Raw genomic sequence first — 23,087 nt, forward strand, 5'->3', positions numbered from 1 at the left:
CCTAATTTCAAAATATCTCGGTTTCATCACAATAATATCATGTTATTAACGTGATATTTTCATTTTATATCTTCAATGCTTGTCTTACATATGTATTTTCTTACATATATATTTTAAATGTAAATATACCGATATTACCGAAGTTTTTATCGTAAAAGCAATTTTTTTTGAATTTATACAGACAATTTTGTTTTCCGAGAAAATACCGATAACGAGATCTGGGACTGGTTTTTTAGTCTTCTCTCACTATATGGGTGAGCGCAGCGCTCTCACTCTCGACACCCTTCGTTCCATTCTCCCTCCTCCCTCCAATAGAGAGAGAGAGAGAGAGAGAGAGAGAGAGAGAGAGACTTCCTTCATCCTCTACTTGCTTTAAGGGCCGTCGTCGTCGTCATCATCATCATCTCCCTCTTTAATCGAATGGATGCCGAAGACGAGTTCGGGGATCTCTACACCGACGTCCTCGTCTCCTCCGTCCCTCCTCCTTCTGCGACTGCCCCCATCTTCGGCTCCGCTTCCTCTTCCGCGAACCCCAACCTCAATTCTTCGGTTGATTGCCTCCATGACGACGAAGACCTCCTCTATGGGGTCCCCAACCCTAAAACCGAATCCTCCGCAGCCCCAAGGGTTCCACCAGGGGAGAAATCTGCTCCAGATTCGGTGAATCTTGGATCGGAGAGTTCTGGGGCTTCAGCCCACGGTGAAATTCGATCCCTCGAGGCGTCGGGAGATGGAGGAATCGGCAAAATCGACGGAGTTGAGCGAACTAATGAAGGGATCAGAAACGTCGGAGGAGTTTTCCAGGATTTGGGTGGTGATGGTGTTGATCAGTCGAATTCGGAAACGATTCCGGGTATTTCGAGACCTAATCTTGCAAGCGAGGGCCTTGCGGCAGCCAGAGATTCGGATAGCGTAGGTCGGACTGGCGGCGGGGCTCCGGGGAAGGAGGACGGGAGCAGTGAGGATTGGGATAGTGATAGCGAGGATGATTTGCAGATTGTTCTTAACGAACAGACTGATCCGGTTGGTGTTAATCTTGAGAGGCAGCGGGAGATGGGGAGCGAGGACGATGAAGATGGGGGTGATTTGGTTATTGTTGCCGGAGATGACGATCAGCTTCATCAACAAGCTATGGAGGAGCAGGACTGGGGGAACGAAATGGCTCAACTTCCACCGGAGGGCGAGAGAAAGGAAGCGGGGGAAGCGGCGAAGGCGAATGGAGTCGTAGTTGGTGCTATCGTGGGAAGAGTGGGTTATAGTAATCATGGTTATCATCTACACCATTCACAGTTTAAGGTCTGTTTCTGTTTGTACTTTTTTTTTTCTCATTTTCTTGGTTCTACAGTTCACAGTAATGCTGTAATGGAAATGGTTATTGCATATCCGTGGATTTGTTTATTTATGTACCCTGTAGCTTTAGTATCCCTGTTTTCTTTTTAGGTGTCCTCAAGGAGTTACAACATTGATCATGTGTTGAGTTTGCTTATAAATGAGGGCTTGTCTGGCCTTCTTGGATGGATTATTTGGAGGCAAAATACATTACGTATTCAAAGTTGTATTAATATTCCTAAGACTTGGTGCAAAATTAAAACTGTGGAAAGTAAACACTTAGAAAGGCTTTTAATGAAAACCATCTGCATACATCTGGAAAGAGCCAGATATCTACTTTGTGGCAATAAGAGCATTATGTTATAGAGGGTCATCACATCTGTCACTTAACTAACAAGTTGAAAACTTTTTTCAGGGATCATCCGATATGTCACTTGACTAACAAGAGAAAAGGCTTTCTTGAACCCTGTAATTGTAAAAATACAAAGATTTATCTCTACTAAAAGGTTTTGATATATTCAAGAATGGATCACACATAATTGAAGATTGAAGCAATTGCTTCAATGGATATCCTTTTTATAAGGTGCACCATGGATGCTAATGCATAATGATTCGTATTTATGCGTCCTAGCTATTCATGGACGTCTTCACTACCAACCCACATGGATTCAAGAAGTGCCAACATATCTCATATAGAAGATAATGCACTAAAATAATCACGGCCACTCATGTCCCCTTGATTGATGGTTTTAATTTTCTCTTGAGAGAAAAATTGTATTGTAAGATCCTTTTGAGTGTACATTCCTTTCATAAATAACCAAGCTTCATTAGCCTTTCTAAACTTTGCAATGTTGGCACATATTTTAATGTCAATATTATACATAAATCATGCGATGATCTAGCGTGGTTATTCTTCCAATCTTCTTCTTTGGCTTGATAGTCGCGAATGATTTTGGCGCGATCATCTCCTTCAAGAGCTTTCTCTTGATCTCATTTTACTTTTGTGAGCACAATTTGAGGTTTGGTAATAGTACCCATTACATATCCCCAAAACTTATTTCCTTTAACGTTGTTCTCCATGGTGGAGACCCACATCATGTAGTTTAATCCATTTAGTTTGAACGATAGGTTTATCTTGGAATCGTGCTGCGTGTGGAAGATGAGAGAGAGAGAGAGAGAGAGAGAGAGAGAGAGAGAGAGAGAGAGAGAGAGAGAGAGAGAGAGAGAGAGAGAGAGAGAGAGAGAGAGAGAGATGGTCACACTCCAAAGGTCCAAGAACACTATGACTCTGATACTATGTAATGAAACAAGCGGAAAGCAAAAATACAATGTGCACAAACCCATACACTAGTCTACCAAGGGACACTACAAAGTCACTAAGGCATTACACAAGCACAAAGTGCATACAAGGGCTTCAAAGAGCTTAACAAGAACACAATAAATAAAATAATATTATATTGATAATAAATATGCTGAGCAAAAGCATAGAAAAAAGGTGGGGCAAACACCCCCATTATATACAAGTAATGGACCTTGGGGATCTCCCAATAGAGTTGTTGGGAGCTCCCAACGGTCATAAATATGACCGTTGGGATTGCTCCCAACAACTCTATGGTATTTTGACCATAGATCCCTTACAAAATACATGAAAAGGACAGAATAAAAATAAAAAATAATAAGGATACAGAAGTCAAAACTGTCCCTAATGGACAGTACTTATTACAGGAGTAAAATGACCAAAATGCTCATGATGGGCAATACAAATTACATAACAGAAATATAGTTATATATATAACTATATAGATACATATTTTAACATGTCTTAGTTTGTTATGTATATTTTGCATTGAGCAAAATGCCTTATGTTTGAGAATTTGCCAAGGCAATGACAATTTGATAAATTTTGAATGTTACAAATTTTTTACAATCTTGCATGTAATATTCTATTTTAATTGTTTTTGCAAGAGGACTGTTGCTTTGAGGGCACCTCCTTTATTGCTGGAGATCAGGTAGTTTTCTATTTGATCGAGTATGCTGTTTGGCATTATTGTGGTCTAGACATTGTGATCCATGCCTAAAAACTAGATCTGCATCCATAGCAATTAATTATGCATGCATTTATCAATTGGCTTTGGGTGTATTTTATATTATCAACCACTTCACAATAAAATCTAAATGTGATGTGTTAAGTGCCAAACCTTGCAGTACAACATTGCCAAATGTTTCAATAGTTAGAATCTATGATACAACAAGATGATGAGTTTGAGAAAGATCTTGCTAGCAGCATTTGAACTGACTGAGTGAAGTAGCTACAAGCTAATGGACTGGTATTGTGATAAACAAGTGCCTCTATGATTAAATAGTAATTTCTAAGATATTGTTTGAAGACCAGAACTCATATGGTGTTGGGTGATAAGCAACTCATACATCCTGTCGAGATGTGTATGTTAAAATGGATGTGTGGAATAACAGAAAAAGAAAGGATTGTAAATGAATATATTTGAAGAAGTCTAGGGGTATTGTCAATAAAGAAAAAAAAAGTTAAAGAATTTAAGCAGGTTTAAACATGTGAAAAAACCTATTATAGCATCAACAGTAACGGCTGACATGCTGCAAGTAGAAAAAAATAGCAAAGAGAAGGATTATTGTGGACATTGGAGCGAGATGGTAAAAGCAGCTATGAAATATTGTATGTTGATTTAGGCTGTTGCACTAGATAGGAAGGAATGGAGAAACAAGAATTGTAAAGCCTGCCCATGTAATTAAGATAAGGCTTGATGATGATGATGGTGTGCTAGCTACATGGTGGAAATGAAAGAAGCTATTTTTTTATGGAATCATGTTGTGGTAGTGAAATGGACTTGTTGGTGGGAAGATGACACTTAGTGGAATTTATGATGCATTTCCTTGACGTTTCTAGCGACATCCTATATTTGTCCCTTAACTACAAATGTCCCATTCAGTCTTTTTGTTATTTGTGCTATTTAAACTGAGATGTGAAGGTATAATTAGTTTAGTGCACACTTTAGCTTGGTAGTGACTGAAAATTTTGGAGAAAAGGAATGCTGTTTGAGCACAGGTCAACCGTATGAATCAAGGAAAGTCTTCTCTCCATCTCCGCTTTTATTCTTGTTTCTTCCCATTCCCTGTTTCTGATTGTGTGTATAAACACTGTTCTTTGAGAATTCGGTGATGCTGGGTAGGGTTCTGACCAGGGGGTTGGATTTCGGACACCTATGAACTGTTTTTAAGATGACGTTCTTCTTTCACTATAGTGTTGGAAGGAAGAAATTTATTTCTTGGATGTGGATTCTTCAAATCAAATGTTGATTTTTTTTGGGTTCACAATTGGAAGGAATTACCTTTTTTTTTAATTAAGAGGATGATACTACAAAAGTGAAAAATTGGACTGCATGTGGGGTTGGAATAGCAGAGGCAGTTAGAGGCCATTTTAATTTTAGAGATTATGATTTTGACTTAGAACAGATGCACTGACCAAACAGCCAGTTTTGTTTCTTAGACGCTAACATGTATGTATGCTTTATCAGTGATTCAGTATGTTATTCTGGTGTATTTTTTGAAGAAAGCAACTTCTTGAAACCATTTTTCCCCTTCTATAACTGATATATGTATTTTTATTAGGTAATGCAACCATTAAGATCTTAGGTCCACTGGATGTTTATCAACTCATGTGTGAGTCTTTGTTGTCTTAGTGTAGGAAGCCTGCTGAACTAAGATTATCCTGCTACTTTTTAACATAAAATATGGGTACTAACATTAATATGTATGACCATTCTCTATTTCGTTGTGAGCATCAAAAAATGAAGGTTGTTAACCATTTCTCTTGGTGTTTGTTAATGTTCTGCACCTGCTATGTAATTCTGCTTTGAATTTATACATTTCTCTGGTCGGATTCTCTCCTTGTGGAATGGCATGTAACAGCAGTTAATATTTTAATAATCTTTATACAAAATTGGTACTATTTAAAAAAAAACATGATAAGAGTTGGTTTTTCCAGTTCCTGTTCTTCACACCAGTTCAAATATATATGTATATGTGTGTGTGTGTGTGTACACAAACACGTGCACATGCTTTTTAAGATTTAACACATGATTATAGTATTTGAATTTTGGACCATGCCTTTGTGTAGTATGTGCGACCCGGTGCTGCAACTATGCCTGGAGGAGCTGTAAATGGTGCTGCTAGTGCCCCAGGTCAAGTACGACCTATTGTTAATGTGGCCACAGTTTCAGGCCGTGGTAGAGGGGACTGGAGACCTCTGAAAAGTTTTCATTCTGGATTTGGTTTGCCAGCTTGGGCCAACCATTCTGCAGGGCGTGGTATTAGTAGTGGTTCAGAATTTACGCTTCCATCTCACAAGTAAGTGAGGCTGTTAAATTTTGTGGCAATTAGTTAAAACTTTTAGTTCGTTTTCATTATTTTTAAGAAGAAAGGTGGCTTTGCTATCTTTTTTTATTTTTATGTGATTTGGTATTTACCTTAGTTATCTTTTACTCTCCTTATCAGTTACCTATATATTGTCATATAATTATCTTTATCTTATGTGTTACAGAAGTTTAATTCCTTTATCTGTCCCTATGCTTGAGGATAAGCTTAAGAATGTTTCAAGCAATGGAATGGAGATTGATTCTGTTCATTTTCCTTTGTTTCATTATTGTATATCTTATAACTTTCTTATGTAGTGTTATGGGTGCTTTCTCTTGACAAATAACTTTAAAACAGTCTAGTCATTGTATGTTTAGCTTGTCTATGTGCATGCATGTGTGTATATACACATTTATCAAGTGTTTGACGTGTCTGCAAGTTCATGCATGCATTTTCAAAATTTTAGATGATCAATAAATCTATTTATGCATGCATAGATAATCTAATTTGGAAGCACGCATGCATGCTTTTGCTTAAATTATGTGATTGAAATTTTCATTTGCAGTCGTATGTATGCGTGCTTGGACAAGATATGGGTCGGGCTAGTAAATGAACTGAGTTGCTTACAGCTAGTTTCTGTTTGGCTTGTGTGAAGCTTGTTCGGGCTTGTCAAGTGTGCTCGGTGAGCTGAGATACAAGAAGCTTGTGTATGATAAGCAAGTTGAGCATGAACAGCAGGTGCTCTCAGCTCATCTAGGCTTGTATAGATGACTGTTGGTTGTTCAGCTGCAGAAGTGTGGCCTGACTTGTTTTCATCTGTACCAGGATTATGCTCATCAGGCATGTTTTGTCTGCGATACATACTTTCACGTTGGCTATTTATCATTTGCTCTAAGAGGCTAAGAAAAATTTTCCAAGATTTCCTGTGGAAGGGGAGGAGAGAAACAGGTGGCTTACCACTGATTTCTTGGAAGCAAGTCACTCTGCCCTTGATTGGAGGGGCTGGATAGAAGGGACCTTGGGAGTCTTAATATTGCTTTTATATCCAAGTGGTGGAGGCTTTTCCATTACAAGAACGGTGGGAAAGTTACTGAAGAAAAAAAAAGATGTTAAAGGGTGACCTTGGCAATGGAGGAAGAATTCTAAATGTCCAACTGCCATTGAATCCCATTGTGTCACAAAGAGAGCTCCACCTAACGGTATCAAAGGCCTTAGTTGAGGTCTACTTTAAAAAGGAAAGAATGATTCCTATTGTTAACCATTGAGTGCAATACTATCTCACATTCATTGATCCTTCTACCTTTGATAAATGTACTTTATGAGGGCGTTATGAGGTCCATAATTTTTAGTAATCTTTTTGACAATACTGGCAACAAATTTATACACTCCTGAGCTATGTCACATGGGTGCGGGTGCGGGTGCGACACGGGTGCGTGCAATTTTAAAAATTTTGGACACGGGGATTCGGCTATATATATATATTAAAATATATAATAATAATAATAATAATAATATATCCTGTGTGTGCATATATGTGGATATTGCCCTCTAAAGTTTGACACCAACATGAGTGTTTTTATAAACTTTGCAAATTATACTTTTGCCCTTGCAGAAAGGGGGGTCCGGGGGCTCCCCCCGGCATGGGTCCCACTGCGCGGTCAGCGGGCGGGGGTTCGGGGGGAGCAGCGCCCCCCAATTTTTTTTTTCTGGGGCTTATGTTTGAGACTCATGCTATATATATATATTTTTAAAAAATATATAAAAAGTTTTTTTTTTGTTTTTTGCCCTAAAAATGAACATTTTTGGACTCAGTCAATGTTGACCGAGTCCAACACAAGGACGGACTCAGCCTCGACTCGTTGACCGAGTCTGACTCGGCGTTGACCGAGTCCGGGCCGTGTCTGAAGCCGCACCCGTGTCTGCACCTGTGTCGGGGCGTGTCGACTCAGGTGCAGCCCCTCCCTAGCCGAGTCCGTGTGACATAGCTCCTGAGTAATGAAATAGGCCTGAAATGACTAATATCCTTACCAGCAGGTCCTTAGGTACTAAGGAATAATAACAATTTATTTGATAATGTTGAGCAAGATACCATCCGAGTGAAACTCATCCATGAAAGCAAAAATGTCATATTTACAGCTATGCTATACCCACTTGTAAAATTCTAAATGGAACCATTGGGATTTAGGGTCCTACCATTAGCCATTGACCAGATTGCCAGTCTGATTTCTTCCTCAGAGAATGAAGAACCAGCAGGTCTTTAGGTACTAACTAAGAATAAGAATTTATTGATAATGTTGAGCAAGATACCATTCCAGTGAAACTCATCCATGGAAGCAAAAATGCCATACCCACTTGTAAAATTCTAAATGGAACCATCGAGATTTAGAGCCCTACCATTAGCCATTGACCAGATTGCTAATCTGATTTCTTCCTCAAGGAATGGAATCCCCGAAGCCAAAGCCGGCAATGTAGTCAATGTTCTATATGGCTAGTTCATATTCTGTCATCGCTCATTGACTTCAGTGTTGAAACTCCCCTTGACAAACTTTGTCACTTCTGCCATGATGTTCCAAGGAAAAGGGATTTTGTTAGTTCACTTATGGTTTGAGGCTTGAATGTGGAAGAACCTAGTGTTTTGATTGCCATGTTTCAACTAGTGAATTCTCACACGCTAGTTCTATCTGATCTCATCTTTTAGATGCCATTCAAAACTCCTTGCTTTCAGAACCTTGATTTCCTCCCCCAACTGCTCATTTCTTCCCTGATTTGGATCTTACATTTTCTTGTGTAATTTCAATCAGTTGCTACTCCCAAGCAAGAATGTCTTTGAAGCAGCTTAACCCTCAATTTTGGACTCTTTATCATAGCTATTGTGTCTTATTAATTTAAGCCTTTGAATTAAACTAAAGCCTGCCCATTCACTCCTTATCAGTGCCTCCCACCATTGGCACACCTTTTTTAGTAAATCCTGGGACTCTCATCCATCAACATTCAAAATTGAAATGGCCTTTGTATCTTACATGTCTGCTCTATTTAGTGAAAATGGCATCATGATCCAACACCATACAAGGACATGTCCAACTTGATAAGTTATGGAATTTGGTAGAATATCTTGCATAGAATGGATGGATGAAGTTTCCTTAAGCAGGACCTTGTGCATTTATTCGACTACAAGAAAGTTTCCCCCCTAGCTCGGAAGTAAAAAATATCCCAATGATTTAGAAACTCCTAGAACCTGTAACGCCCAAAAATTTTAAACTTGCGAACATTTCATAAAACAGGCAAGAGACTAGAAAAAATATCTTTCCTTCAGAGTTTATAAAATCAACGGAAGACTATTCTTCCGTTAATTTAGAAGGAAAGCTGGGCACGTTAGCTAAAAGAACCAAAACTCACAAAATTCGGATATCTTAAAGAAAATCCGTTACAAACCCAAAGCGTCCAGGACGCGAGCTAAGAGCAGGAAGAAGAAGTCTTGAAGCCATCTTGCAATCGCGCCATCGCCCGTAGTGTACTTAATCATCACATGTACCCATAAAATGAGTTAGTTTCGCGAAAAACTAGTAGGTGCACAAGAGAGACTACATGAAACAGAATTAAGTACATTTAATTAAGTATGCTAAGCAGTTTAAAGCAGATAAGCAATGCAAACGGGTAAGTAGTGCAAGCGATTAAGCAGTGCAAACGGGTAAGTAGTGCAAGCGAGTAAGCACTGCAAACAGGTAAGTAGTGCAACAAGGTAAGCGGTGCAACAAGGTAAGCAGTTCAAAACAAGTAAGCAGCGCAACTGTCAAAATGTAGCAAGATGATTCATTTGATCACAAGCTATGAACTACGACGCAACAAGCTTGTTCTCATTCCTAAAACGGGGTCTCTGCACCCAATCATTATCAGTCATCGTTTGTCGCTCTCACTACTTCTAACAAACGCTTTGTCGTGAACAACCTTTATCTATTCCCATCTCTCAAGGCTTTACGCGGTCAACTGTCACCTGTTATGACTCACTAAGGCGTTATACTTTCTTAGAAAAGCCTACCCTTCCGTAGAAGGTCCAAAACATGATCACTATCTTAAATCGCTAACGATCTGATTCTCACATTTGAGTCCTGCATGTAATCATGTTAAAACAGATAGCCAAACTCTAGATTTATAACTGGCTATCTCAAACAATCTCAGAAGATCATCACAGTTCACCATAACTTTTTATGGTTAGCAAAAACACAAGATCCAAGTCGGATCGCTCGGTCCGGGAGATATACGACCTAACAAGGAATTACCGCCCTAGAGGGTACACCTGATCTTGGACCATACACTTCCTCATAGGAGTTCACCGTCTTCGCGGGTACCCGTTTCTGGACAGTGTACATCCTCACAGAGATTTTACCGCTCTAGCCGGATTACACGATCTGGGAAATGTATAACCTCACAAGAAATTACCGCCCTAGAGGGTACACCTGATCTTGGACCATACACTTCCTCATAGGAGTTCACCGTCTTCGCGGGTACCCGTTTCTGGACAGTGTACATCCTCACAGAGATTTTACCGCTCTAGCCGGATTACACGATCTGGGAAATGTATAACCTCACAAGAAATTACCGCCCTAGATGGTATACTTGGTCTTGAACCATACACTTCCTCACAGGAGTTCACCGTCTTTGCGGCTACCCGTTTGTGGACAGTGTACATCCTCACAGAGAATCTACCACTCTAGCCGGGTCACCTGGTCTTGATCATACATACCCTCACAGCGAAACCTTTGGGAAGCCGGTCCCCCACAAATGCCATATCCAATGAAAATCATTGCGATATACGCATCAACACAAATGACCGCTCTCAGGGTCAATACCCACTATTACAATCAACAAGATCAACGCCGGATCACCTGGTCTGGGAAATGTATAACCTCACAAGGAATTCCGTCCTAGATGGTATACCTGGTCTTGGACCATACACTTCCTCACAAGAGTTCACCGTCTTTGCGGCTACCCGTTCATGGACAATGTACATCCTCACAGAGAATCTACCACTATAGCCGGTTACCTGGTCTTGATTATACACGCCCTCGCAGATAATCCTTTGGAGATCAGGTCCTCAACAGACACCATACTCAGTGATACATGCATCTATACAATCGACTGCTCAAAACAATTGACCATTCTTGGGGTCAACAACCACAATATGGGTATATCAGCAATATGCATCGTATCACTTCACATAGTAAAACAAAACACACGAGAACATGCAGATATGGCAATCCAACTGATTCTATAGGTGAAGAGTAACTAACTCTATCCGACAGCCAAACAAAACAACTGAATAAGACAAGCACTCATAACAATACTCGTAAGACATACAATTACCATCAAATGGCTCAGTCAATCAGCAAGTAATTAAATTAATCGTAAGGCATAAACCATTGCATCACAAGCTATTCATAAACAATCATACAACAACAGTTATATTACAATATGTAAGCAACTTATAAGACAAGCGGGCACATCAATCCTAGTTGCCACCAGTTCGTAGATTAGGAGTTGTATGCAATTACATCAATCATAAGAGATGCAAGTCAGCAGGTGATACGCTACAATAAACACCAAAAAGTTCGACCAAGGGGTAAAGCAAGTCACATGCTAATATGTAGCAACTGGCATAATGCTATTATTATAAGCATTTAACTAGTATGAGAAGCTAGATTTACTTAGCAAAGGACTACGTAAGCAGTTTAACAAACTAGAGTAGCGCCTCGACAGGTGGGTACAACTCAACGAGTAGCATACTGAACTACTGAGCAAGCAAACAATCGACCCGTGTGAACAAACTTTATGTTTCGATATTACTGGCCTACAGGTACGCACAGGCAAAACGTAGAAACAACTGAGACTAGTTCGGACGCCTGTTATTCTATGTATTTTCAATAACCCGAATAGCTAGTTGAGTCCGCTCCAATGGAGACGGCTTTAGCCGAGAGAGGATTACCCAGAGGCTGATAAGCAGTGCCACGGATGCATCCAACTTCTGCAGAAGTGTTGAGCTAACTATTGTAGCCCCTTTCCCCTAACTCCAATGACTGGGGAGGCCGGATCATCTGCCCGTAAGGTGGTTGTTAACAACCTGTCCGTTGGAGTTTTGTACCGCTCTGTCCTCTCCCTTAACAGACAACAAGAAGTGAATAGGTATGTTAGGGGTTGCTTAACTAACGACCCATTCTATGTTGTGGTCTTTAACCCACTCGAGCATCTTGCCTGTGAAGGCGAATGTGAGGCCATTTTATGTGATTACAGCATTGTGCCTTTAACACTATTCGAGGTCGCACGACCGTCTCATCCGATCATCACAGTACTAGCATGTAGTGCACGACTACAAGTACTCTAGGATGAAGGGGGTATAACTCCTCAATAGAAGCTTTAACAAAAGTGTTTCACAAAGATGCAATGCTTCTCAAACTATACTTTATCTTTTGAAACAACCAGTAGCTTCTGCCAACAATTGGCATGCGATTATCTCGAATCTCATCCGCTATCGGGGTATCTACATATCTCGCATGACTCGATACAGGCCTCGATAGACGAAATACAGGTTTCTCAAGAGAACCCCCGCTATGAAGTTCGCTCGAATCCCAATTCGTCTGCAGGACTGCGTACTCGAAGAACCTGGATCCCTGCTAGGGATCCATCTCTTTCGACGATGATGAATCGCTAAGCTCCCGACTCAACTCTTGTCGCAAGAGGAAGAGTGGTAAATGTCTCTTGCATCCTCCACGAGGATGCCGTCAAAGGCTTTTGCAATAAGCGAAAACCTGAGCGTCATCTGCAATAGCAAAGCAGTAACAACACATACGCAAAAGCAAGAGCCTAGGCGCAAAGCGCGACGACAAAGTAAAGGACGGTAAGCAGGAGTGCAACACAAAACCTTTGTGCGATGCGCGACAGCAAAGTAAAGGACAAGGATCGCCAAACCGCGTCCTTGAGTTAAATGCGTACTCGTATAAATATATATTTCTCTATATATATATTTATTTAATAGTCCCTTTTTAGTTAATTGAACTTAATTCAGTTGTCCAAGTCTTCCGTGCAATCTTCCTCTACCTTGAGAGATGACAATCTTTGTATGCTAGCGGTGTAGGTAAGCACGAGCTCAAGCCATGAAGGGCGAGCTGGATCCACCGTTCAACCTGTGATGCTAAAAAGGTTAGCATGCCAAAATACAAATGAGAAGTGGGTCCGGTAAGGCCTGCAACAGTACCAGACCCTGATACGAGGGTAGGCAGGGAGCTCAACTCCCTGTAGGAAGCAGAAGAGCAACAAAGGCCGCAAGGCTTCCCGCAGGTTGCAGTGCCGGAGGCAGGGGCCTCAGCCCTGCTCGGCAAAAAGCAACAGAGGCAGGGAACAGGGGCTCCCTGCCTGCCAGAACAGAGAAAGGCAGGGGAGGGAGCAGAGGCTCCCTGCCGCACCTGCCACAACAAGATAGGGGGAAACCTGTCGGAACACGAATCAAGACAGGGGATGCAACCCCCCTGCGGGAAACAAGACAAGCCCCTGCCGACGGCAAGAACAAGGCAGGGGCAAAGCCCCTTGCCAGAACAAATGAGGTGCAGGGGGCCTTGTCCCCTGCTCGTAAACAGGAAAGCATGGGGGCTTCGCCCCTTGCTGGGAAACCAAAGGAGGCAGGGGGAGCTTCGCCCCTTGTTGGCAAAACGCAGGAAGCAGGGTGGCAGAACCCCCTGTCGAGAAGCAACAAGGGAGCAGGGGACTTCAGCCCCTGCTGAGGAAAAACAGAAGACAGGGGGAGCTTCTCCCCCTACTAGAAAACAACAAGGGAGCAGGGGGGCTCGCCCCTGCCAGAGACAAGATGGAGGCAGGGGGTGAAGCCCCCTGACAGAAAACCACAAGAGACAGGGGGTAGAACCCCCTGCCGAAAAAACAACAAAGGCAGGGGATTTGTCCCCTGTCGGAAGGGGCTTCGCCCCTGCCGGAAAAGCGAGGCGACACAGGGAGCCCCGCTCCCTGCCGGCAAAAAGGAAGGAAACAGAATGGGAGATACCTGAGACGGCACAGGAGAAGGCGATGGCGACGGTGACGGCGACGACGTCAAGACCTCCTTCGATAGGCGAAAGAGGGACAAAGGAGAGGATGCCCTCAAGGTCACCAACGTCAGCCTCCAACGAAGGGGGGTGTCTGCCGAGGTGGGTGCTGGCAGACATAAGGAAGTAGAGGCACCGGGAATAGGGGAACTGCTGTTGATACCGTCATCGACAACAACAAAGGTGGAGGGTCGTCGGCAGCTCCGACATCGGGGGCTCTGGCGCAACCGACGGGAGGTCGCCGACGATGTCGCAGGTGGCCGCCGAGGTAACGAGGTCGTCGGCAACTCTGATCGTCGAAGCTCGGAGGCCGCCTGTCGACTCCGATCGTCGGCGTCCCCAATCGCAGGCGATAGCGAGAGAGACGAAGCAGAGGAGAGGGAAGGGGACGTCGACGATGGCTGGCAGGTCGTCAGCGACTACGATCACTGACGACAGCAAGAAGAATGTGAGACAACGAGTGAGGCCGCGATCGGAGGCTCATCGGAGTTGCAGAAAAAGAGGGAGAAGATGATGGCCGACTGCAGGTCGTCAACGCCAGCTCGAAGGGGGAGATGGCCGACGGCTGCGATCGCCGACGACGGGGAGGTCGTTGATGGCTCCGAACGCCGGTGTCTGCCAGGAGGCGGCCAGAGACGGGAGAGGAGATAGAAGGGGCGAGGGTTTTTACCCCTCGCCCGAGGCTTCTGCGTCTTTTAAAAGACGCAGGTTCTCAAGGCTTCGAGAACCGGGGTCCAGGTCTGGCTCGGGTCCGGTTCAGACCCGGATTCGGGCCCGACACAACGGACCAAACCCCCGACATGTGTCCGACAAATGCAGGGCACGTGTCTGACACGTGTAGGACACAAGATTTTTTTTTTCGGGTTATTACACAACCAGTGTGTTCCTAGTTCACTTGATTGACATTATTTTCCTCTTGTTGTAGCAACACATTAAGGTCTCACGTCAAACACCAGGGATAGTTTTCATCCTTCAGAATTTGGTGTAATTTCGAGCCCAAAGCCATTTTCCTAGCACTCGTGAGAAGCTAGTACACAAAAGTCAGTAAGAAGGGGCCCTTGTGAAAGGCATTATGGAGCACTATAAAAAACCAATTGAGGGACAATCACCTGACTACTAATTCTTCCATATGACTAGAATCCTGCCCTATCTACTACATGAGGGCTTGAATGTGAACTCGTAGCCTCTCCATAATTTGTTAATTAGCATACTGCTGATGTTCTCCACTTTTGATTCAATGATTGCAAAACCGGTTGCATATCCTTTAGCCAATCTCTAAGAATAAATGGCCGTTTGACGTGTTTTTAGGCCTCAAAAATTCCATGCACCAATCTTCATCCACACCAATTGTTGACGTCCTTGGGGCTTCTTGGGATCTAATGATCCCCATTGGTATTGTCCCCTCCATGGTCAAGGCCTTTAGTTTTCAACTGAGTTTCTTAGCTCCTTTAGTCCTATCTAAACTCTTAGCTTTCTCATTCAATGAGTCCTTGATCTTGGCAATCCTCTCACAAGGTTGGTTAACTTCAATGATTCTTAAAGCAACTTTCACTATGATGCTCAAAAGACCTTTTTGCATCCTCTAGTTTGCTAGCCAGGCTTCAATTTCTGCTTGACACTCCCATCCAACTTTCATGTTGTGAGGTAGGTCAAGCCATCCAATAGCATTGGAGAAGCATGTCAAGCACACACTTTTGTAGGAAGGTGTTGAGTAACACGAATTCTGGTTCTCACAACATGCTCACACAACAAGGTCTTTACAAGGTCAACCTCTCGAATGCTCTACTCTTAACTTATGACTGACATTCCAAGTTTCGTGAGATTAATGAGCCTCTTTCTTCCCCCTAGGCGAGGCTAGCAAGCTATCTACAACAGATGAAGCCCTCCAATAGCTTCCAATCCATTTTCATGTCTTCCCTCAAGAAGAATGTGGAACACCAATCTTCAAGCCAACAAAATCGTTTTGGAGAGGATAAGAACCCCTGTAGTCCCTTTCTTGTCATTAAGACTCCCATGTGTCCCCTTTACCAAAGAAAGAGGGTTTGCTTGACCCCTCATCCGCGAGCAACCATGATCCCCCTAACACATCCAACCCCTGATCCTGCTAAAAAAGAGCAGAGACATCAGCACTTTAATGTTGGCTGCCAACACCATCACAAAATTTAGTTTGAGCACAAACCCTCTTACGTGTCTTCAACATAGCTATACCATTCACTACATGCCTTCAACATACAATCGATTTCTTTATTGATACCTAAAAGCTTAAAAGCTTTCCTTATATTTATTTGTTCTTGTGAATATTTTTTACTTGCCTGATAGTAAAGCAAACTTGATATTGCTGTAGTTTATATATACTTGCTGCATCTGGCTTTTTGTGGGCATCATTCTGCTGGATGAATCTCACCTTTTGAAAACAAATTTTTTCAGGACGGTGTTTGATATTGATATTGGTGCTTTTGAAGATAAACCATGGGCACGTCCTGGTGTTGATACATCTGATTATTTTAATTTTGGACTTGATGAGAACAATTGGAAGGACTACTGCAAACAGTTGGTATGTGCATTTGTGAATAATTAACAAAGTGGGAAGCAGCACCATGATTATTTATTCTTTTTTGTATCTTGCTTCTAATTGTTCTGCTGTGCAGGGGCAACTCCGTCTGGAAGCAACTATGCAAAGCAAAATTCATGTTTATGAGAGTGGAAGGTCTGATCAGGTGAAGAAGTCTTTCTTCTGCCATACTTTTGGTCTTTGTTTTGTCTGATGCTTACTGACATTCCTTTCTTGTATTTTCTTATTTGCTTCAGGATTATGATCCAGATCTGCCTCCAGAACTTGCAGCTGCTGCTGGTCTCCATGAGATTTCTTCTGGGAATGCACATCCTGGGAAGACAGATGTTGGACATTTGGATATAATGGGCCATGGAAGAGGTTCAGCACGAATTGGACCTCTAATAGTATGTACTTTTTGGGGCTGTTGTCTTCCTAGACTTGTCCTTTTTCAAGGCTTGTCATGGATACTGATGCTTCTATCTAATAGATGATTTTTGTGAACTTCGTATTTTCATTTCATTGTTTTATGTAGTTCTTTTTGCATGTCTTCAAAACCAGCCAACTGGGAGGGCGATTCAGGTTGAAAGTGGTTGTGGGGAACGCCTCCCTTCAATTGATACTAGGCCACCACGACATCGTGATTCTGATGCAGTTATAGAGGTGAGTCAGTACATAATGTAAACAAAGGATTTGTATCATAGGACTATTAGGTTCTCAGATGTTATTGCACTCCGTACCCATCAAATGCGTGCTGACTGATGGTACTGTTGAAACAGATCGTCTTGCAGGGTTCTGTTGACAATGATTCCATCCCCTGCAGTGATGCACAGGAGAGGCTAGAGAACGAGCCACATGAAATAGATTTCAAAGGGGAAGATCGTGAAACTGAAAAAGATGATAAGCAGTTTCAACGTTTTGATACCTTTCCTCAACCTTATAATGGAAATAGACATGAAATGTTTATGCAAGATAACTTTGTGGGCCCACTTCATGGTAATATACATGAAGGAGATGGAATACTGCCTTTTCCTCCTGAGGTTCCGCTTCAATTCCATTCTGGTAATGTAGCTCGGACCACCATGGGCCCCATTGGAGCATTCAGTTCATCTCATGGAGGAAGGTATAATAGCAAACTATCATGTTTTATCTTCTGAATCTGATCTTTAGTCTGTCTGTTTAATTACTTATTGTTTACTGTCAAGCTTCTTGTGGGTTTTATCTATTAAATCCATGTGATGAAAGTGAACTGAAGCATAATCCTTCTTTGGGACATGGAAATGTGAAATGTCCTTAAAAGTTCCAGATATTTATGATTATAGTGCATGTCTTTTAAAATGCTTAGGCATAGGCATTTTCTGATCTTGAATATATGAGATGTGGTAATGTAGATGGACAATAATTACCTACTGCAGGCTAGGATATAAGTACTATTCTAGCTGTGACAAAAAGAAACATGAGGGATATGTCACCCGGTAGGGTTTCATCTTATTTCTCAAGTGTATAACTTAGTTACTGTTGAGACTAAGATGTTTTTAGTAAATAAGTTTTTCTAAACTAGAGGTTATTTGAATCTTATTCTTTAATGAGGGACCTGGGTGTAATTTTGTTCCTTGGACTATCTCTATTTAATATAGAGATTAGCCCTAATTGAATAATGAGTTCTATTATTCTCCAGCCGTCTCTCTCTCTCTCTCTCTCTTCCTCTCTCTCTACCTCGGTTTCTGCGCTTCTCACCTTACCTTCAACATGGTATCAGAGCCATCATCCTTGGGAGCGTGATCTCGTGCCCTGCGCCAAGTTCGAGTGATTACGGAAAAGGTGTGATCGATCTGTGTTTTGAAATAAGTAATACAGATCTGAGATCTGACAAATGTCATGACTCAGATCTGTAATCAGATCTATTGGTTATGGTGGATATCTATATACATGTTGATAAGTACGAGTTCTGAGCAAAAGTCGTGAAACCTATTTCTCTCTTGGTTGTTGTGATTTATATTGCTGGGAGTCGTGAAACTGATATTATTTTGGGTGTCGTGATTTATATTGCTGGGAGTTGCTGTCGTGAATTCCTTTATTTATGTTGATAAATACGCAACTGTCGTGAATACCTTTATCTATGTTGATAAGTACAAGTGTTGTGCAAAAGTCGTGAAATTGATATTTTTTTTTGCTGTCATGAGGTATATGGCTGGGAGCAGATGTCGTGAGTTAATTTTTTTTTTTGCTCATGTTATCGCTGGTTGTGCTCAGATTCTATTTAGCAAGCAGCTGGGTGCTGTGTAGTGATCTTTTTGATTCATCAGGCATTATGTATATGGCTGGGAGTAGATGTCGTGAGTTAAATTTTTTTTTCCTGCTCATAGTATTGTTGGTCGTGCATCTAGTTGCTGTGTCGTGATCCTTTTGACTCAGCAAGAAGCTGGGTGCTATGTCGTGATCCTTTTGACTCAGCTGTTATCGCAACTGCATGTTAATAAGTTTTTTTTTGGAATCAGCAGGCGTAATTCCCTGCTGTGCTGAAAAATATTCTGTTTGTGGGAACCGTGTCTTTTGAAGTGGGATTCTGTGTTGGGCACTGTGGTATCACACTCTAAATCGTGTGTTGGGTACTGCTACTGGTTGTCGTAGTGGCAAATGTGTGATGATAACACACTCTAAGTCGTGTTGGATGTGTGATCTTGATTTACAGCCTTTAGTCATCCTTGGTTGAGGTGAAAGGTTTTGGTCAAGTTTCTTTAAAATTATATTTGGAGTTTGGATCTGAACAGTCGAAGGTTGTGTTTCTCAGATTTCATTGGTGAAGTCAAAACTTGATATAGTCAGGCTTGTTGTTGATTGTGGGTATGCGCGTGTGGTTGCTCCTGCATTTTGTGAATCAAGCCCAGTAGTTTATATTATGGCTCAAGTGGTTAAATCAGATGCAGATTCCTCCAATGATTGTGTAACTCTTAGCAGGGCTGAATATGACGAGCTCCTTGCTTTACTATCATCCAATTCAAAGTCTTCTGTTGCGGAGGTTGTGTGCTCGGCAGGTGATGGCCTATCTGCTCAAGGTGGTAGGTGGGTCATTGATTCTGGAGCCTCTGGTCACTTGTGCGGAAACTCGAGCAATTTTTTGAGTTTAAAACCTGTGACAGGTCAGAAAGGGCTACGTCTTGCTGATGGTAGCTCTTCCCCAATTGTAGGGTAGGGAAACATGTCTATTACCCCTACTCTTCAATTGTCACATGTTCTTCATGCTCCTTCGTTTCCACAGAATTTATTATCAGTCAGTCGAATGACAAAAGAGTTGAATTGTAGAGTGATTTTTGATCCTATGGGATGCACCTTTCAGGACTTGCTGACGGGGAGAAGGATTGGTGGTGGCTATGAGGAAGGTGGTCTGTATTACCTTCACCAACCAGAGGTTTTCGGCCCACTCTGCTGTTACATCATCCTCAAGTCCTCTATTGTGGCATCATCGTTTGGGTCACCTTCCAGTGACAAAACTTCGTCGTGTCATTCCTCATATACCTCCCTCAGTTTCTTTTCAGTGTGAAACATGTCAATTGGGAAAACATTGTCGAAGCTCTTTTCCCTCCAGTCAGAGTCCATCAAGTCAAGGATTGTTTAATCTTCTTCATGTAGATGTGTGGGGTTCGAGTAAGATTCCGAATAGGTCTCAATGTCGTTATTATCTAGTTATTGTTGATGACTTCTCGAGACTATCGTGGGTGTTCCTGTTAAAAAGATCGGTCTCAAGGTCCTGTCATTCTTAAATCTTTAATTGCAGAGATAAAAACTCAATTTGACATATGTGTTAAAATTGTTCGCACTGATAATGCTCTTGAGTTCAAATCCAAAGACTTACTTCAATTCTACTCTGGTAATGGGATTCAACCTCAATTTACATGTCCCCATACCTCCCAGCAAAATGGGGTGGCTGAGAGGAAACATAGACAAATCCTTAATGTTGCTCGGTGCCTTATGATTCAATCCAATATGCCTGCTACATACTGGGGCGATGCGGTTTTGACAGCCGGGTTTCTTATAAATCGCATGTCGTCTAGTTCTGTAGAAGACCAGATCCCAATTCAAATTCTCCATCCAGAGGCTCCTCTCTTTCCTATCCCCCCTTAAGTTTTTGGATGTGTGTGTTTTGTGCATAAGCTGGGTCCTGATCGAGATAAACTTGCTGCGCAGTCTATTAAATGTGTTTTCCTTGGGTATCCTAAAAACCAAAAAGGATATCGTTGCTATGACCCTATATCTCATAAAGAGTATGTCAGTGCAGACGTTACCTTCTTTGAGTCTATTCCTTATTTTTCGAGTACTACTCCAAGGTTACAAGAGAGTCAGGGTGATGTTTTTCCTCTGCCAATTCTTCCTTTTCCTTTAGAGTCATTCACTCCAAAGCCTGTGGCTCCATCCTCTGGGGAGTCTCGATACAGAAACCCTCCTATAGTGTATACTCACAGGTTACCACCTACCTCCATGCCCCCATTATCTTCTTCTCCTGAGGCAAGTATCACTGAGCATACTAAAGTTTCTGCTATTGATGAGGATCTTCCTATTGCTCTGCGAAAAGGGAAAAGACAGTGCACCCTTCATCCCATTTCTCAGTTTGTTTCTGAAGTTAATCTTGGGGCTTCTATGAAGAAGTTTATCTCGGCTTTGTCTGCCTCCTTTGTTCTGCTTCATCACAGTCAGGTTCTATTCGACCCCAAATGGATGCAGGCTATGAAGGATGAGATGGATGCCCTATGTTCTAGGGGCACTTGGGATTTGGTGGATCCTCCAACTGATGCAGATATTGTTGGCTGCAAATGGGTATATACCATTAAATATAACTCGGATGGGTCAATTGAACGATACAAAGCCCGATTGGTTGCAAAAGGGTATACTCAGACTTATGGTGTTGACTTTTTTGAAACTTTCTCCCCAGTTGCTCGTCTTGGCACGATTCGTCTTGTTCTTTCTGTTGCTGTGCACCATGGATGTCCCTTGTTTCAGTTGGATGTCAAGAATGCCTTTTTGTATGGGGATTTGCATGAAACTGTCTACATGCAACAACCCCCAGGCTTCGAAGTTCAGGGGGAGTGTAAGAAGGTGTGCAAGTTGAAGAAGGCTATTTATGGCCTGAAGCAGAGTCCAAGGGCATGGTTTCACAAATTATTTGAGGTAATGTCTAGTTTTGGCTTTGTCAGGTCAGCTTCAGAAGATCACTCCTTGTTCATCAAGAAAACCAGTGCTGAAATTGTTGTTATGGTGGTATATGTCGATGACATCATATTAACAGGGAGCAGTGCCCAAGATATTTCTACCACAAAAGATCATCTTCAGAAACACTTTGTTACTAAAGATCTTGGTCACCTTCGATATTTTCTGGGTATCGAAGTTGCAAGAAACAAAGAGAGCTTAGTGTTGTCTCAAAGAAAGTATGTGTTGGACTTATTAAAAGAGACTGGAATGCTAGGAGCCAAGCCAGCTAATATTCCAATGGATCCCAAAACTCACATGTTCGATGAGAAGTCTGAGTATGTAGACAGTGCCAACTTTAGATCCTTGGTGGGTAAGTTACTATATGTGACTGTTACTAGACCTGACATTTCATTAGCTGTGAGTAAAATCAGTCAGTTCATGGACAAACCTACAAAAGTTCACTGGGATGCAGCTATGATGGTTATTCGGTACTTAAAGGCATCTCCTGGTAAAGGTCTGTTGTTTAAACGAAATCCATCTTTGGATGTTGCTTACACTGACGCGGATTATGCAGGATCTGTTGAAGATAGGAAGTCAACATTTGGATTTTGTGTGTTTGTGGGAGGAAATCTTGTTACCTGGAGGAGTAAAAAACAAACTGTTGTAGCCAGGTCGAGTGCTGAATTTGAATACCGAGCAATGACCCAGACTGCAGCTGAGATGATGTGGGTAAAGTCAGTCTTGACCGAGCTTCAGGAGAAAGTATCCCTACCTATATTGATGATGTGTGACAATAGGGCTGCTACATATATTGCCAACAATCCAGTGTTTCATGAAAGGACTAAACATATTGAAGTTGACTGTCACTATGTTCGCGACTTGGTTCAGGCTGGGTATATCTGCACCGATCATGTATCTTCCGAAGATCAAGTAGCTGATGTTTTTACCAAAGCCCTGGCGAGACCAAATTTCTCAAAGTGTTGTGACAAGCTGAGCATGATTGATATCTATGCTCCAGCTTGAGGGAGAGTGTTGAGACTAGGATGTTTTTAGTAAATAAGTTTTTCTAAACTAGAAGTTATTTGAATCTTATTCTTTAATGAGGGACCTGGGTGTAATTTTGTTCCTTGGACTATCTCTATTTAATATAGAGATTAGCCCTAATTGAATAATGAGTTCTATTATTCTCCAGTCGTCTCTCTCTCTCTCTCTTCCTCTTTCTCTCTCTCTACCTCGGTTTCTGCACTTCTCACCTTACCTTCAACAGTTACAAAGTTGATACTTTTTGCGGTAATGGATGAAAATTCCCTTATGAAAGAATAAGTAAGAACAGAGAAAAAAAGTAAAAAAATGAAAATACCCCTATACAAATGAAAATAACAAACATACCCCAACCCAGTGTACACAGTGTGTGCACTATATGATACAATATACACTACATTTTCACACTCCCTTCAAACTCTAGATGGTGAAAATGCAAGTTTGGAGATGGAAACAAAGCTGTGAAGTGGGCTGTTTTTTTGTTTAGATGTCTGCAGTCTGATGTACAGATA

At 41.9% G+C, this 23,087-nt stretch overlaps 1 protein-coding gene across 1 annotated transcript in view; it reads left to right on the forward strand.

The window, feature by feature from the left end:
• Nucleotides 1–253: 253 nt before the first annotated feature.
• LOC149835519 (FIP1[V]-like protein) overlaps nt 254–23,087 on the forward strand; it is a 98,467-nt gene continuing 75,633 nt past the window's right edge. The window contains exons 1-7 of the mRNA XM_090008559.1: nt 254–1,296; nt 5,480–5,709; nt 16,227–16,353; nt 16,448–16,516; nt 16,608–16,757; nt 16,912–17,013; nt 17,130–17,473. Of these exons, the coding sequence (XP_089864685.1) occupies nt 421–1,296; nt 5,480–5,709; nt 16,227–16,353; nt 16,448–16,516; nt 16,608–16,757; nt 16,912–17,013; nt 17,130–17,473 (1,898 nt within the window). The 5' untranslated portion in view covers nt 254–420. The remainder of the gene's footprint in view (nt 1,297–5,479; nt 5,710–16,226; nt 16,354–16,447; nt 16,517–16,607; nt 16,758–16,911; nt 17,014–17,129; nt 17,474–23,087) is intronic.

This window comes from Nuphar pumila, chromosome 6 (genome assembly GCF_984573655.1).
Source record: "Nuphar pumila chromosome 6, dmNupPumi1.hap1.1, whole genome shotgun sequence".
In the NCBI taxonomy this organism is placed as follows: domain Eukaryota; kingdom Viridiplantae; phylum Streptophyta; class Magnoliopsida; order Nymphaeales; family Nymphaeaceae; genus Nuphar; species Nuphar pumila.